A 17,742-nucleotide genomic window follows, 5' to 3' on the forward strand; every position below is an offset into this window, starting at 1 on the left:
GTAGCGCAGTACCATCGGTACTCTGAAGGGGAATTATTTCCAACCCAGACTCTACAAATTGTCAACTAAATGTGAACATAGAATAAAAAAAAACACATCCAGATGCAGTCTCAAAAAAATCCTCCCCAACACTTCTCTATATTGGTGCTGCTAGAGGGTATTCTCCACAAAACCCAGAAGAATGGGTTACAGGAAATGAGCCATTTAAAACACAAGACACAAGAAACCCCCAGAATGACAAGGAAGATTTTAGGACACAGACGTGCAACCTGTCTGGACTGGAGCAGATCAGAAGCTGAGAGGGAGGCTTCCCTAAGTAATGGAGACCTCTCCTGTCGCCTGTGAAGGTCCGGAGACAAAATCAGACCACCAGTGGAGTTTGAGATGAATTAGTGACAATTAACAACAAAAAGATAACTTACTGCAGGAAAAACAAAATGTCAGGAGAAGCCATCCCAGTATAGTCACTGTATGACTCAGCAGCTTGGCACTTTTTAAATACTCAGAATACTGATCTTACCAAAACTAAGACTCAGTTATACAGTGAAGGTGGGAGGTTAGGGCCTGTGTATGCAAAGGGAAGTCTGAACTCAACGTCACTGAGACAGAGGTGACCAGGACTGAAAGCCTTAGGAAAGTCGAAAATGGTAGTGGCAGGCCCATTGTTGTTACAAGCCTTGTTGAACCACCTGACTCCTTAATATGCAAACATATGACCTTCATTTAAAAAACGAACAAACAAAAAAACACTTTTTGGGGGACAGGGGCAGTTACTAAAAGGCAATATACGTGCGGAAGAAAAATAGGTGAGGGTTCCCACGAGCACGCGTCCCTGGCCATGGCAGGCATCACGCTGTGCAGAATCGCTTTCTCTGGTCTCTCCCTTGTTCCTGGGATCCTCTCCCCCAGGTCTAGCTGCTCTTCACAACCTTGGTTCTAGTCTTTTCCCAGCTGTCCCTCCCGCAGCCACTGGGAGGATGGCGAGGGTTACTATTCTCTACCTAATCGAAGGGTAGACAGGGTCTGGGCTGTGTGAGGTCATCTGGCTCCAGAAGAGGAAGCCAGGACCGAAGCTCAGAGGGTCCCCTCCAGAACCCTCAGTTCTGGGCATAGTACCAGCTTCCCCTTTACCACGGCCCCACTTCCTTCCTCAAACACCAGCCAGCCCCAAAGGCTAAAACTAATTTCCACTTTCTGCTAAAATACATTGTAAAACATAGACATTCTCCAGGCCTCTTTCATCAGCTATAAAATAAGGGTGAAACCTATGCAGGTCCCAAGGGCTACATGTGCATAGAAGCTCAGTGCAGGGCCTAACGAACACTCGGTCTGTGCGGCTCCACGCCGATACACAGCCAGTGGTCTGACCCTCAGGCACAGGTCAGGCAGGCAGAACCTTATCCTTGTTCCAGTCTGGTTGCCACAAACATCCTCCCAAAACTAGCTCTCAGGGCAGAAACCATCAACCTGGTGTGCAAAGCAACACTTTCCATTAAGAATCCTGACCAAGGGTAAGAGATAATGGTCAGGACTGAGAAACCCAACATCGATAATTTTTAAATGAAACTGAGACCACCAAACACACACACGCTGGAGCATTTGTTGTAATAGCAAAGCTAGAAACAATCATAAAATAGTCCGTTCGAACAGGAATCTTTGTGGATGTTAAAAAGTGAGTACATCTGCATGTGCCAACGTGAAAATGTCCAGGCTGTGCTACTTAAAGAAAAAAATGCATATATCTGAAATTAGCACAAGACTGAATATCAAATGTAATTGGAAAAATGTTTTTTAAAAAAGTGTTTAAAGGGAAAACGCCATACTTCGGGTAGCCCCGAGGTGGGTGTCAGGTGTCCCGAGACCACGGGAACCATGACAGGGAGGAGTGGGGAACTTGACGTTGGGTGTAGGTCCCACTTGTTAACGGCGTCAGATCAGCTGATCAGGAGCCCCATGCTTCACGCACAACAAAAACCACAAAAACAAATTTTCTAAAAACTGTAGGCTTTTTTATTCAGTTAAGAGGTAGACAGATGAACATGAAAGGCTGTCCCATCTAACTTGCCCAAAGTTCACACTCCATTCATTCATCCATCCCACACTGCTGGAAATCCTAAAGAAACAACCACGACTGCCAGAGGCTTTTATTCCTACCTCCTCGTGGCAGCAAGTCAGTAAATTGGTTGCAAAGAAATTACTAATTTAAAGTCTCACTGTGCCCAAGAACCTCGTCCCTCCACAAGTTCCCACAGACACCAGCAGGACCCACCACTGCCGACAGGAGGGCAGCGTGCAAGGGACTATTTGTCTAAGAGGCTACAAGGGAAGCTTCAGGTACATTTTTGTTAAGTCCCTGTGCGTGTTTGGGCAGAAGCTGGTGACACTGCCAAGCAGAGCACATTGTCAAATGGCTCTGAATGGCATTAAAAAAAAATCACAAGTTATCTTCATTAATAATGGAATTGCAGCTGGGTACAAAAAGTAGATAAATATGTACAGGAAGTCACAGCCAATAGAAACCAGTGGAGACCTGGCTATTTAAATAGCTAATTTTGAGACAAGTCATATTTAGCACAAAAGCAACTGTAGCACAAGTAACACTTCTCACAGCTCCCAAATTCTGAAGATTGTCCTGGGTCTTCTGTAACACTGCAGTCATTCAGAGAAGCAGGAATGCTAAGGTGGCCCAACAATGGCATAGTTCTCATCTCAAATGGCTTCCCGCTCAGAGGATAACATTTTTTTAAATTTATTTTTTGAGAGAGGCGGGGAGGGAGAGAGAGGAAGAGAAACATTGATCGGTTGCCTTTTACACGTGCCCTGAGCAGGGACAGAACCTGCAACCTAGGGACGTGCCCTGACCAGGAAACGAACTGGCAACTTGTCACTTTGCAGGACAACGCCCCACCAAGCCACTGGTCAGGGTCAGAGGATGACGTATTTGAAGACCGCCATGATAGCAGCGCTGATTAGGCCAGAAATGGGGACTGTGACAAACCAGGCCATGAAAATGTTGCGAAAAAGTCGCCAGTCGACAGCCTTTTTGGATCGGAGCCAGCCAACTGACACAACAGAGCCCACCTAGGAGAAAAACAAGCAAGGGAACTGGTTACCAATGGTTACCAAAGTGCCAGTGGGAGCCTGGTAATAAAGAGACACACGACCTAAAGTAAATAAAGAACCCCAGACTGTTGAATTGGACTGAGCCCAGGAAAGCTGGTTTGTGATCGGTTAAGGAGATTACTCGTGGGAGGATGAAGGCAACATGAAAACCCAATCATTAAATTTCCTAACTGGGGTAAAGTATGATAGGAAAGGAACACTTCCTTTTTCCCTTCCAAGCTACTGGAATTGAATGAACTGTACTAATAATAATTAGCTGCTTTATAGGTTACTTTAAGCTGCAGGTTTTCCAGAGATCATTCTAGAGGGAGGCTGATATTAGATTTAATAGCCAATCACCTGGCAAGAGATCCTGAGAGAAAAGGGTGACTCACAGGCTCCATGACCAGCCAACTTCAACTCCCCTCTTAGGGAAGTGTCTCTTCCTGTCCCTGCAGTGACTACATGGTCACCAAGCAACCTTAGGGCGTATGTGCTTCAGTCCCAACGGGCTCTACATACACTGCCCTTCAACTGCCCAGCAGGCCTCACAGACTTGCTGGCTCCACGTGAAAGGACTTCTGCATCATCTGGGGAGAATTTGCATTCTCTGCCTCAGTAAGAGTAACAGACACAAGGAATTATAAAATGTAAGCCTTCATATTCTTGACACATATCCTAAACTTGACACTCTTCAACGCTCCACTGTGTAAAACTTTCTAAACCAAAGTATCTGGGGAAAAAAGCCTACCTATTCCCAGGATCATTTGAAAGATGCGGCACATGCCACCCCACTTACTTTACAGTGTGTGGTGCTGATGGGAAGGCCGACGTTGGATGCGATCACCACAGTGAGGGCAGATGCCAGCTCAATACTGAAGCCGCTGCAGACACAAAGAGACAACGGTCAACGGTCAAGGCTGGACTCGGACTCCTGCGCGAGCTAACACAGCCTCACAACTAGTGCCGTCTCGCTGCACCCACTCAGCACAAGGCCTCCACGAACCTCTTTACTTTGCCATAAGTCTTTAAAACCTACTTTCCATCAGTTCTTGGGAATTCTCTTCTCCCTTTTCTCTAATGTTTGAGGTTTTAAGGTTTTCTGGAAGCCCATTAAAAACATTTACCCTTTATTTTGAAGAATTTGGAAAACATCAGTCTTGGCTCCCGAACAAAACAAAGGCTGAGTATGCACAGCAATTCACTCTTAGCACACCTATCTTCCTCAGTTTGAAAAGTTAATTCTGTTGTGAGACCAGTGGAGCTGAATAAGCATTTGAGCAAAATTAGATTTAAGGGCCAGACAGTAAGTAAAATCTAAATAGTTCACAGCAACGAGAACGTCAGAAGCTTCTACAAGCTGGGTTACTTCACCTAAAGAGTGACTGGTGTGGCGGCACCACACAGCACCGCGCACCTCAGGAACGAGGCCCGCGTGCCCGGCTTACCTAGAGGGTGTGATCGGCGTCAGGTCCTTGCCCATGGTCTGGATGACTCTCCTCCCCCAGACCCACAGACCGATACAGATCCCAACGCCACCGTACAGCAGCAGCCATATTGGAGATGCTTCTTTGGAACTCACATCTCCTGTGTTATAAACCAGATACAGAGCAACCAGAGGGCCAATGGCGTTGCTGAAAGAAAAATGAGAGCAGAGATAGCTTTTCAGGCAGAAATGACGAGCTCCAGTTTGCTGCGTAACTTACTAGTTGTCCTGAGTGAAGCCTGAAGCTCGCTTAGCAAACAGGTCTGTCTCACAGGAAATGAAGGGTGGCCACGTACAGAACAGAAGGGAAGGAGAGCTGCTCAGAGGCAGCCCCACACCTGGGGGGGCCCGTCTGCAGGGAGCCTAAAGCACCCAGGGGCTCCAACGACAGTTTGTGAACCACAGAACCAAGGCCAATGGCCTGCAAACTCACCCTCAGGGAATTAATGTAAGTTTTCCATCTTACACCCCCAAAATTTCTTATCAAACTGGGTCCCGCCTCCACAGACAAAAAGACTTCTCTAAACAATATCTGTGTTTATCATCCAAAGAATTTCTCTAAAGACAAAAATTTTGCTGCTGGTTTCGTTAAGTCAACAACTGCTATTGCTTCATCCTACCTAGACACTCAGAGCCCCACAGACAGCACCAGCACTGCAGCCACAAGCTCAGCCTTATGAAAACGCGAGCAGCGTGAACAGAGAGAGATGCGAAACTTCAAAGCCACTGACCTGACGTCATTGCCACCGTGGGCAAACGAACCGAAGCAGGCCGTGAGGATCTGCAGGAACTGGAAGAGGAGAGACACTTCTGGTTTGTCCTGGTCGTTCCACTCTTCCAGAGAGCTGCCGCTCCCTTTCCTGTCGCCCAGGCCCATCTCCACCTTGCTGCTCACGTCCATCTCAGAGGCCGAGTGGATGTCTGACACTGCATTGCAGTAGCTGGTGTAACTGTCCATTCGAATTCGCTTCTTGCTGTCCGTGTTCGGCCACGTCAGCTTCTCCATCTCCTCGCCTTTCTGCTCCCCTTCTTTGGCACGGAATGAATCCAGAGGCATGCCACAGATCGCCATAGTATAGGAAGTGTAGCTGTTGTTGCGCCTCAAGGGTCTGTCACCAGAGTCTCCCATGCAGTCGCCCACCTTGGCGAGATGCAGCTTGTGCAGCAGCTCCTTGTACAAGCCAGAGTCCTTGTGCACCGTGTGGTACTGGTAGTGGCCACTGGAGTTGATGTGGTTACTGACGGCCTGGCTGAACTGAACGAGGTTCCCGTTCGGCAGCTGCACCGCACCTGGTCAAGAACGAAAGGTGACACTCAACCCAAAGCGCACCAGGACCCAGTGAGCCTCCACACCAGCAGAAAAGTGAAACTACTTCCCCACCCAAGAAATTCCACTCACCGTTCATGGCCCCGTCCAGGCTGGTTTCCTCTTTCAGGTCCACACTGGGAAGTCGCTCTCGCTCCGGTGCTTCCTCCAAGTCTCCCAGCTTGAAGGAGACAGTCCTCTCCTCCACCACAGCCCGCAGGGGCATGGTGGCAGGCCCTGTCTCAGAACTGGGACTCCTGCTTTCAACGTCACTGAGAGACAACTTTGCCTCTTCATGCTCTTCTTTCAAGCTATTCTTTTTTTCCATTAAGGGACTTTCTGAAGGACTAGACTTTATTTCTCCTGGAAAAGAACAAGTTTTTGTTTGGTCCTGACCACAGCAACTTGCTCCACTTCTCCCCTTTCTCCACCTCAAAAAGAATCCATCTCAAAAATTGAACATATGTGAACTTCAGTAAAAACTCAGAATAACCTTCCTGCCTGTACTTGCCACATCTCTTATTTCCTGGGAGGAAATCAGCAATGCAGGACGCCCTGCATCAGAGGTTACAAAGTCTTTGCGTAAAGGACCAGAGTGTCTTGTGCTTTACAAGCCCTTTGCACTTAAACCATGCTTAGCTCCCTGCCGGCCTGTTCTGTAGTGAAAGGTAACTCAAACCAGGTCTGGTGAAGGATTAAAAACTTGGACTGTATCTAGTTCATGTTTTTAAAAAAGGAATTCCCCCAAAATCCCCTCCATCAGTTCAAGCCAAGCAACACGTCCAGTTGCAGGCAGCTAAAGGTGACCACTTTAACTTCCACTTCTGTGACACAGAGGTATGCCTATGATTCTAAATTCCACAGCCAGGCAGGAGTAACTTCTGCCCATCCTGCCAATGCCCAGCGTGTGTACATGCTCGTTTGGGCATTGCAGTCGAGCCACAAACCAGGATATACAACATTAGTGAGATTTGTGTCGTCTTCCCCAGACTGAGGGGAAACAAGGTCAGTGAGTCCCGAGGGCCCTGCTCCCACTGTGCACTCAGGCACCTCGGTGCAGCCGCATGACACAGCACTGCTCCCAAGGCCACTGCAGCCCGGGCTGCCTCCCTTCTAGAGAGCAAACTCAACCACTAACCGAGCATTTGCAAGTGAACTGGGCAAAAAGAGGCTATATTAAGAGAACTCCACCAGAAAGGAAAAAATACGAGATTTAAGACTGACACTAACCAAAATTTATTTAGTGCTTAACTACACTGCGATACTGTGTGCAGGGATGGCCTGCCCGAGTGATGCCTGACGCTCAAAAACATTCACCTCTCGAGTCTGTGCTACAATTCCGAGAACAGTCAATTCAGATATATACACTGACCACAGCTTTGAATGTCTAAATCTGAAGTCACACACAGAATTCAGGAAATGTTTCCTCTATGAAAGCATTTTGTACCTGCCCCTTATTTTTCATTAAGGTACCCTGAAGTGTCCTTAAGTATTCTCACTGAATATAGGCTACAAAGTCTGTATTTGTCTATCACTGGCAAGCGACCAAGGCACAGTAAAATCATAGATTAAATGCCCAGCGTGTGACCAAAGCACAGGCACAACACTGCTTCGGACCAGCCTCATGTCATTGTCAGTCAGTCAGAACATACTTTGGACAACAAGCCCATACCCTCAAATATGCATTTAAAATTTCTGACTTTGCCAATCTAACCGAACAGTGGATTTGTACAGGTGGCCAAACAAAAAGTTATAAGCACAACATTACAAGTTAGATTTTCTGTTACAACGTGTTACTTACGTTCGATTTTCCTCTTCATCCTGGGACAGACAAAGAACCAGACGATAAGAGCACACAGAACTGCACATCCCACTGAGATGAGGATGGTGCCCCACAGAGGCAGTTTGTCAAAGCCCAGCACTAGGAGATAAAAGGTGCATCTTGAAAACCCCAGGGCTACAGCCCTTGCAACAGTGAGTACACCCTCCTGTGGGGATTCAGGCCCCCCCAGCCAGCCCCACACCCTGACAGCAGCTGCCAGCCTCAGGTCCACAGGGTCTACTACTGTGCTCGTGGCTGTACCGGGGGGGGGGGGTGGGGGGGGGCGGTGAATCTAGTTGTCACCTGAACCCACACCGCTATGGCCCACTTTAAACACCTGCTGGACTGACGTCTCCCAAGCTCCTTCACAAACTAGCTTTTTTCCTTTCTTTGGTTTCCACAATGGTGGGGATTACCATAATCTGAGAACCTACAACTATTATGAAAAAAATGGAACCACACCCGCAGCCTCCAGACGGTGGCTGATTGAGCATATTTCGTTGGAAGGGTGCCCATGGTCACACCCATCATACTGAGGTAAGTCTCTGTGGAGTTATCACAGCCACTGTGCTAGCCTCCAGCACAACTCTTTAACAAAATTATCTCTTAGACTCATTACCAAACTAAGATAAAAAACAGGGATATTATCCATCAAAAGGTTGGAACAGTTCAAAAGGCTGTCTTTCACAAAAGGGAAACAGTTTAGTGGTAGTTTCACTCATAAGCCGTACCTTAGAAACTTGCCTACTTTTCATAAGGCTCAGGAATCATTAATATTAGTCACCATCTGCTTATCACTGGAATGCCAATAGGCTCCAAAGCGTATTATTAATAACAGAAGCAAAACACCAAAGAATCTTATTTAAGCCTAAAAGATGTTATGATTTCTAGTTTATCCAAGAAGAGCTTAGTTACGATGGTTGTTCTGCTTTTTTTGCTTATTAGGAATTAAATTATTTATAAAAAATAGAAATTCTCTGGCACCCCAAAACGATTACTGCTTAAAAATCAGATATAAATCGAGGACCCTTCCAAATGAAAGTTTTACAGTGACTATAACATTTCCATTTTAATTCCTGCTATCAAGCTTGATCATGTAGTTAAGTCATACAAACTAAAACACACATGAAATTCACTCTATTTCCAACACAATTAAAATTTGCCCATGTTCTATGTCAAAAAGGGGAAATGAGACTGCTTTTTTTATTGCAAATAATCCACAAAGGTCAGAACAAAAACATCCAAGTTCCCTTTTCAAAAATGATGGAAAGGGTACTTTCTGACTTCACTGAACGATGAGCTCTGCGGCCGCTACGTGAAACACCAACACCGAGAGCCTCTCAGAAACGCCTCAGTTCAGCACGAGGAAGCCGACTGGAGATAGGAGGGAACGCCGCACGCACGCTCTGCTGTGCCTGCGTTGTTTGGAAGGGTGGCTGGTATGCCCTAAGGAAGATCAATATTCTCATCGAGGTGTCCATTATCTCTCCTGACTCTTACTAGAATAAGGACAGAGGTTCAATGTACTTAGCTAACTCCATTTGTGACTGGTGATATTACTTCAGTGAGGTAATCCATTAGTCAGAAATGAAATTGTTTTACTGGGCCACAAGTATTTAAAAAAACTAAACTAAAAAGAATTACTTGAAAATATGAGTGCACAGCATCACTGTAAAGTCGAGTAGCTTCCAGACCCCTTTCCCCTCTTCCTTGCTGTATGCACATGTGTCCTGGGCAGCACCACACATGTATTCCGTCCAGTGCATCAGTCAAAATTGAAAAGCACTGACTTGAAGGTCAAAGACCCTCGGGCCAGACGAATCTGGACGCTCACTTGAACTGATCAGCACAGGCACAGCCCTAACGGACAAGTCACAAGTTGTCCATTTTTTCAGTTGATAAATTAAACATGCATCACAACTTAACCCAGAAATTGCCTTAGCCCCCAATAGAATCAGTATTTCCATCTTTACATTCTCACAAATTACTCTTCCTCTTAGCTGCATGAATTCTTCTTCCACGTGCACTTAGACCAGGTGTTAAACATCCCAACTCTTCTCATTCAAGCAGGTTCAGGGGAGTAAATTTAGTACTTAGAAACAAAAGTAGCTCCGTTTGGGAGAGAAAAATGAAAATATCCAGCATACCAGTGCTAAATGGCTGATTACTGGAGACCAGATATAACTAAGGTCTCTTCAGCAGTCGGCAGTTGAGGCCCGTACCAGTGCCAGTATTTTAGCATAGACAGGAGAAAGGGAGGGAGAAGACCGTATTATCTTGGGTCCTGTGAAGACTAAAGAGTAAAGGTCTGTAGTGATTTAGAATCTGAGCAGGTCTCTTTGGTTGAAAAACTATCTAGGTTAACTCAGCATACACTAGCCTGCAGCCTTCTGAAATGGGTGCAGGCCAGCCACCTTCTAGGAGATTTCAGCCCTGTAAAGCAAAAAGGGGTAAATTGGGCATTTAATGCAAGTTTTGTAAACAACTTTAAATTTACATCTAAATATTTTGATATGTACTTACAAGGTGCTCCAGTATACATGATGGAAAACAGGTTTATTCCAACCGTGCAAGCATAGAAAACTGGCAAAGCTCGCAAACCATTAGGAACTGGATCTGCCTGTAAAATAACATTAAGATTAACACCTTGATAAGTTGTGAAGATTAACCCTTATCTACAGAGTCTTGTAAAAAGGCAGATTCAGGAATTCCAGTGCAAATACCTGTTTCTTCACACTAGTTCCCAAAGCCAGTAGGCTTTTCTACCTCTGTTCCTGGAAGTCTGGCTATCAAGGCTGATCTCCAGCTAACTGAATTTAAGTTTATGTTTGGTTGGTTGGTTGTTTTTTGGGGGGGTTGTTTAGTTGTTTTTTTTGCCCAGGTTTTAACAAGACTACCTATGCTAGTGACTGGTAGGCAATGTCCCAAAAATTCAGTTTCAACACCTAGGGTTCTAAGGTACCTTTGTCCAGATACAAATCTAAGCACACACCTGATGGTGCACTAGACATTTAAGAGGTGTCAAGAAGCAGACCATGAGATGTTAGAACATTTCCCACCTGACTATATACCTGCAAAGATTTCTTAAAATACAGTATATAGTAGAGTATACCTACCTATTAACAACTACCTCATCTAGACATCTGATAAGCACACCATTAGTAATGATTTACTGAAGCCCTAACATAAAGACCAATCACATGCTGGATTACCCACCATTCAACAGACTGGGCCAAGCACTATTGTGGGTACTGAAATACAGGGGTGAATGAGACAGAGTTCCTGCTCTCAAAGAACTACCAAGTATATTCCAGCACAGAGTAATACCAAGTTCTGACTTAAGGTATAAAGAAAAATAAAGAAGGGTAGGTAAGGGGGCAGTAATATAAGGAGGAGGACATTTTAATTCAAGAAGGGGAGATGAGTATCGGTGGAGCAAAGACACAAATGCGTAACTCAACAAGCTTGTACACACCTAGGGTACCCGGATGGGGGGCGGGGTGGGCAGGTCTTTCTAGACAACAATGGCAGCAAGTGCAAAGTCCCTGAGGCAAAAGCTTGAAGTATTTAAGGAACAGCAAAGAGGCCAATTCAACTGGAGACAAGGGTTCCACTTACAAGAAATGTGTATTAATTCTATAGGAAAACACTGAAGTCAAACACTTAAACGAATGAAGAGCGTGGGCCTGAACACAGGAAAGGCTAAACTATAACAACGTTAGGCGAAAGGTTTACTGCTCTCTTGATGACAACCCAAGGGAAAACCTTGGGGAGGGAGAGACAGAGGGAAAGGCCCAAAAATGATCCTAAAGCTTCCAGCAGGATTAGCCAATACACTGGGAAGAGGGAGGCAGCGGCTTAAGATCAATGAAACGAGAAAGAGGTGCCGATCCACATCAGGGGAGATGGCCCTCACCGAAAAGCACGCTGGAGTTTCAGCCCCTTGTCTACAGATCAACAGCCAAAATGAAAACCATAAATACACTACGGAACCCAGACACTGGTAAAGCATCCCTGAGCAACTCAGCAACGTGGGTCACACCCCAAGGGTAGTTGACACGTTACGAACCTGAGGTGTATATACATTTTTCTTATAGAAGTATCTGTGGTTTAAGAAAACTCTTCAAGGAACTTAAGACCCCCACCCCAATCAAAACCCATTACGGTTCCACAGACTCAGGTAGGGACTTCTCTTAACAGATTTTCAAATAATATTTGGTATTTTGGTATCAAATCAAACTGTAACTGGTTCGTCAAGGAAGGAGGAGCCCATGTATTTGTTTATTTTTCTGTATAGCAGTTACATATTCCAACATAACCAGTAATACACTACCTGGGGATAGGAAAGGGAATGAATGACACTAATAATAATTTATTATGAAATGACAGGTTCATGGTTTTAAAAAGTCAAGGTTCGTAAAAGGCTAGGTAAAAGGAGAAACCTCAGCAACCCAGCTCTCCCTTTCACTCTAGACTCCTCAGTCTCTCCCAAGAGGTAACCAGGACTGACAATTTTATGAGATACTTATTACCCTGTGGCCCATCTAACACTCCCTTAAAACATTTTTTTAATTTATTTTTTATTGTATTTTTCCATTACCATTTATTCCTGTTGTACCCCCCCCCCAAAACTTCACCTGGAAATGTGTCTCACCATCCACTTATGTGTGTTAGGAAAGGGGTCTCCACAACCCTCCCATCTTTAACCAGAACAGCTTTATATTTTACATATTTAATGTTCCAGCAAGTCTTGTCTAAAGAAAAAAGCTTCCTTTGAGTTTGAGAAGATGTCCTAGATATATTCAGTGTGATTCCTAATAGAAGGGAGAATACTGAAAGACCCATTTTCTTTGACTAGAATTTAAATACCCAACAGGAAAACTTCACCTTCCCCTATTCCTGTTTATCGCCCCAGTTCTTAGAGAAGCATCTCACCTCCATTCTGTTTTTTCCTACTATACTACTCAATGCCCTTGGAATAAACATTTAGAGAATAGAAACTTCTTAAAAAACAATTTCAGTCCTGGCTGGTATGGCTCAGTGGATTGAGTGCTGGCCTGAGAACCAAAGGGTCACCAGTTCAATTCCCAGTCTAGGGCACCCACCTAGGTTTCAGGGCCAGACCCCCTGTGGGGGGCACATGGCAGGCAACTACACATTGATGTTTCTCTCCCTCTCTTTCTCCCTCCCTTCCCTTCTCTAAAAATAAACGTTTTGGGGGTTTTTTTTAAATAAGCAATTTCAATGACAATTTCCAAAACAAAAACTTAGGTTGGAAGACTTTTAATAGCCAGGACCCTCAAAAGTCACCTAAGGATGTTTCTTGAGATTTAAAACCTACCTTACCAGAAGTATGCACACTCATTACCTAAAAACCCACGTTACTGAAACACTGGACACAGTGGATGTGCAAGAACGAGCACCCCAGGGCAGGAAGATGGAGGGGGTTAAAGGTGAGGAAGATCCTCAGTGTTGTTTCAAAACACTATTTCAGTCACTCTTGATCATGTCCGCCCTCATACCCAAACAAGGAATACAGGGTTAAGAAGTTAAGGCATCTCACTGAAGTTCTCAGTAACTGGGGGTAAAAATACCTGGCATGCATTCCTCAAACAAGAGGTCTGGGCACCTCAAAATCTCCCTCTGTACCTCAGAGAACCACCACTCCCCAGAAAGAAGGCAAGTTTTTTTTTGTCCCGAGACCCACAAAACCCCTCCAGAATCAAATGCATCTGCTTCCCAATAACCAATCAACAGAGACCTGGTGTAAAACTTTTACATAAACAGGACCCCTAACAAGGGATTCTGTCAGTTCCCCGGGTTCTCTGGTGTGAGGCTGTGCGACTCTACAGGAACACTAAAACATCCAGTCTGAGCCTAGTGGTTAGCCTCCACTTTAAGCATCACGTCATCATGTGATACAGCTATGGGAAGGGAAAGAGTAGGTGCAGTCACATCAGCTTGCTGTATAAACAGCACCAAACTCTGAGTCAGTAAACACCAATGAACTGTTTCCGTTTAAATTATTCCAGGCTACAAATGTTGTAAGATTTCAAAGTACTGAACTGCTTTATTCTGCCAGACTCATGCCATGGGAAACAGTGATCAGGAATCAGTTCACCAGTCACAGTTTCTATAGAGAAGAGGTTCAAATCTTTCCCTAGAGAAGCCCAGAACCGGACCCAACAAGTGAGTCTAAACATATTCTCCTTACTCCTGAGGATTAACCTCCCTATCTTCCTTCACTCAGATTTCTACACTTTAGAAGCATTTTTAGGAACTTACAATGGACAGTTAAGAGCTATTCACCTCAGAAAAAGGACAACTTTGTTTCCTTAGAAAAATGCATTTATTCTTGCTGTAACTCAGTCCAATGACAACACCCTTTCTTGTCCACTTTGGAGCCAGCAACAGACTTCTTGATAAAAGAAACACTATCGTGTCCCTGAAAAGGGATTTTCAAGGGGGCAGGAAATTAAATGGCTGTCTGGATTATTTTTCTGGCCAAAAAAACAAAACAAAAACTACCTTTACTGGTTCTTTTTACCTAGTCAGAGAAACTAGAGTCTAGGCACTGTGAGAAGCAGACTCCCCACCAAGAAGCTTATAAACAGGCTATGAATATCAGCTCTACTGAATTAACTGTGCAGACCCACACTACTACTTCAGTGGTGCTAAGAAAAAGCCACAGGAAAATTGTGACTTGCTGAACCCCAGGCTTACGATTCAAAATGGTCTGCACAATGGTGGTTTAAAGTAGTAATCTGCTTCACTCATATGTGGGATATAAAACTGAAACTCACAGACACAGACAGCAACGCCGTGGTTACCAGAGGAAAGTGAGGGGGTAGGGGTAGAGAGGGGCCTAATACATGGTGACAGAAGATGGTCTGGCTTTAGGTGGTGGGCACACAGTGCAATATACAGACCTCGTATCATAGAAATGTATGCCTGAAACCTGTATGATCTTATTAACCAATGTTACCCCAATAAATTTATTTTTTTTAAATTCTATAAGTAATAATCTGCACACAGTTAGAGCAATCCTAAATACACTTCCCTAATTTTCCACTTCCAGTCTCTCCCATTCCTTGGCACAACACAGCACTCATTCAATTCTCCCTCGCGAATGCCCTCTTAGGTATAGAAAACTTGATTCTTTCAGAGAATACAGCAACATATAAAAGGTGTATAGACGGTAAAGAATTTTTCAGCTTTCAAAGGCCATATACCCACGTATCAATCACATTTGCAAGAATGCTATTGGTTTGAATACCACTGAATGTGACTCATAAAAGGGCATAAAGGGGTTGGGTGGGAGGGGAAGGGAGGAGAGGAAGATTACCTTACGGAGGATGAATGCCCGAACAAGGAAGAATAAAATTCCAGACATGATACCAGAAAGCAGTGGAGAAACAAACCAAGACAACACTGGAATAGAACACATTAAGAAAAATGTCAACTAATGAAAAACTGGACCCAAAACACACTTTCAATTTCAGTATTTTTTCATAACTTTAGTGTGTCTCTCCCTTTTATACAATATACTCCTATACATAGTACCCTGGACCATGCCAAGAATAAAAATTAAGAAGCCATTCTGAATTAAACCTACCAATTTTTACCAGCTCAGACCACTTGACACCATCCTGCCCTTTTGCCACAAGAGAGAAACCAATGGTCGCACCAACAATACAATGGGTCCCAGAAATGGGAAGCTTCAAAAACGATGCCACTAGTTGCCACACAGCAGAACCTGAAACACAGTCAAGTGTTATTTAGTAAATGGCAAAATTCCATTATGTACGCATTGCAGTCTCACATTAAAAGTATAGGACAGGCATTTGCTCACCCAACACAGAGAGAATGACATATCACAGAACTTACCAAACATGGCACTGACTGATCCGGCCATCAGCAGCTTCTGGCGTGATTTGTACATGGTTACATCGATCAGGCCTTTCCTGATGGTCTCACTCACTTTGGCTCCCAGCAGGACAGAGCCTACAGTCTCAAAGATGCTAGCGAGGATGCAGGCCTGCTTCAGGGTCACCACCCCAGAACCCACAGCCGTGCCGAACGAATTCGCTACGTCATTGGCGCCCACAGAGAAGGCCAGCACGAAGGCGATGATGAAGCCCAGGATCAGCATCCACAGGTAGTCCACCAGCGGGCCAGCGGCCACGGTGCTGGCCACCAGCGTGGTCGCGGTGGTCGCCATCCTCACAGCAGCGGCCTTAACTAACAACTACTGCGTGGCTTTCAGGCGTGTAAACACAATGAGTATGAGGTATCACAAACGCTCTAATAAATAATATATATTATATAAAATTAAATACTGTAAACTGCGGCAGACACCGGGCTGGTCACTGCTATACGCTGCGCGCGGGTATCTGTGGTCCGGGACGCCTCGGGCTCCGGGGAACTAGCGGCGCGGTGCGGAAGGCCATGACAGGGACGCGCGGGGACGCGGGATCATCCTGGGGGGACACGAAACCACGCTGGCATACGCCCACCTCCCGCTGCCCACCGCCCGCGGCAGAACTCGCGGCCAGCACGTGGCGCGCCGCTCCACGCGCCCGCCCAGGAACCCTCCACGGGCGGCAGAACAGGCAGCTCCTGCTCCCGCGCGCCGGGACCGCCAAAAAGGCCGCGGTCTGGGTGGAGGTGTACAACAAGAGGCCTGAACCCCGCCCGGGAGAGGGTGCCAGTCATCGCGGCGCCCCACTCACCACAGAAGACCAGGGCGGAGCAGGGACGGGGAGGTCCAGGCGGTGAGCACACGGCAGGTAGGGTTGGGACCTCCGGGAAGCAGCGGAGTCTCAGCAACCGAGGAGGACAAACCGGGAACGCACGCCGGCAGCCATCACCCAGATGGCACTCGCAGTCACCGCACCTTATAGACTGCGCGCAACCCACGTGACCCACTGCGCGCCCGCGCGCGCGAGCCGCCGGAGCTCCGCCCTCCATGACTCAAGCCCTCGGGCGGGTCGTGCCCAGCGGGAAAACCCGGCGGCGGCGCTCATTGGCCATTGGAGCGCCGGAGGCCACGGTCCGGTGAACAGCTGATCGCACAGGGAGGTGTTGAGCTGCCGCGCCGGGCGGGTCTGATAGCCCAGCCGGCTGACTGCGGGGGTCGTCTGCGGTGTTGTAGAGGCTGCGACCACGATTGTTCCTGGCTTCTCCGTTAAGCTTCGGTTTTACCGAGCGGACCTTGCCGAAACCGCACTTCAAGCACATCTGAAACCCGCCGCGTCCGGAGTCCGCACCTTGCTGGTGACGCGGCGGGTTCAGTCCCTGCAGGTCGTCGCCGCTGTGATGCCCTTGGCCAGACTGGCGCTGCCCCACCCCGGAGGAGGGAGAAGCTCACCCGCTGGCTTTGCTCCCGCAGCCGCGCACCGGGTTGAGGCAGAGTAGACAGCCACGGGAATAAGCCATCCGCGAGAGCTGACTGTCCCCCGTGCACTCCCACGAACGTCTGTAATTTCTGCGGCACGGCCGTGTGTGAAAAAGGACACCGATTCGGAGTCCAGTCCTGACTCCTGCTCGCTACACTGCGCCATCCAAATCTCCCGCTGCGCCACGAATGGCAGTTTAGTTAGAGATCAGTACCTGCCTTGTAGCGGAAATTCAGTCTCTGTGGCTAGAACGCAGGGCGTTCAGTAAATGCTAATTCCCGGTTCGCTCGTCCCTGAATATATCTGTTTTAGGATGTAGAAAAGTATGGAAGGTCATGTTCTTTTTGCATCCCACCCAGAAAATATTGACTTCTGGTCTCTATGTGCTCTATGGTGTGGTTTTCACTTTAATAAAATTGGCTCTGCACATTTGGTGGCATTTCATCATACAGCTTGAAATTAAGACAACCAATCATGCCATGGAAGAGTAAGGTCGTGGTCTCTTGTCAGGGTTGTAGTGAGACTAAAGAATTCCAACCAGAAAGACCAACCGGGCTTAGAATGTTCTAGAGTCCTCCCCCTTCCCTTGCCACCTCTAGCAGCTGCACACTGAAGAGCAGAAACAAAG

The 17,742-nt window shown here is 46.4% G+C and overlaps 1 protein-coding gene across 1 annotated transcript; it reads right to left on the minus strand.

The window, feature by feature from the left end:
• Nucleotides 1–1,987: 1,987 nt before the first annotated feature.
• On the minus strand, nucleotides 1,988–16,627 carry SLC20A1 (solute carrier family 20 member 1). Its single transcript, XM_028514725.2, has 11 exons — nucleotides 16,449–16,627; nucleotides 15,604–16,196; nucleotides 15,332–15,472; nucleotides 15,062–15,147; nucleotides 10,240–10,336; nucleotides 7,696–7,815; nucleotides 5,988–6,257; nucleotides 5,320–5,878; nucleotides 4,551–4,736; nucleotides 3,902–3,986; nucleotides 1,988–3,081 (listed from the first exon to the last, which is right to left on the minus strand). The coding sequence occupies exons 2-11, from the start codon at nucleotides 15,935–15,937 to the stop codon at nucleotides 2,926–2,928; spliced, it is 2,034 nt and encodes a 677-aa protein (XP_028370526.1). The 5' UTR covers nucleotides 15,938–16,196; nucleotides 16,449–16,627; the 3' UTR covers nucleotides 1,988–2,925.
• Between the last annotated feature and the right edge of the window lie 1,115 nt (nucleotides 16,628–17,742).

This window comes from Phyllostomus discolor, chromosome 6, assembly GCF_004126475.2.
Source record: "Phyllostomus discolor isolate MPI-MPIP mPhyDis1 chromosome 6, mPhyDis1.pri.v3, whole genome shotgun sequence".
NCBI classification, from domain to species: Eukaryota; Metazoa; Chordata; class Mammalia; order Chiroptera; family Phyllostomidae; genus Phyllostomus; species Phyllostomus discolor.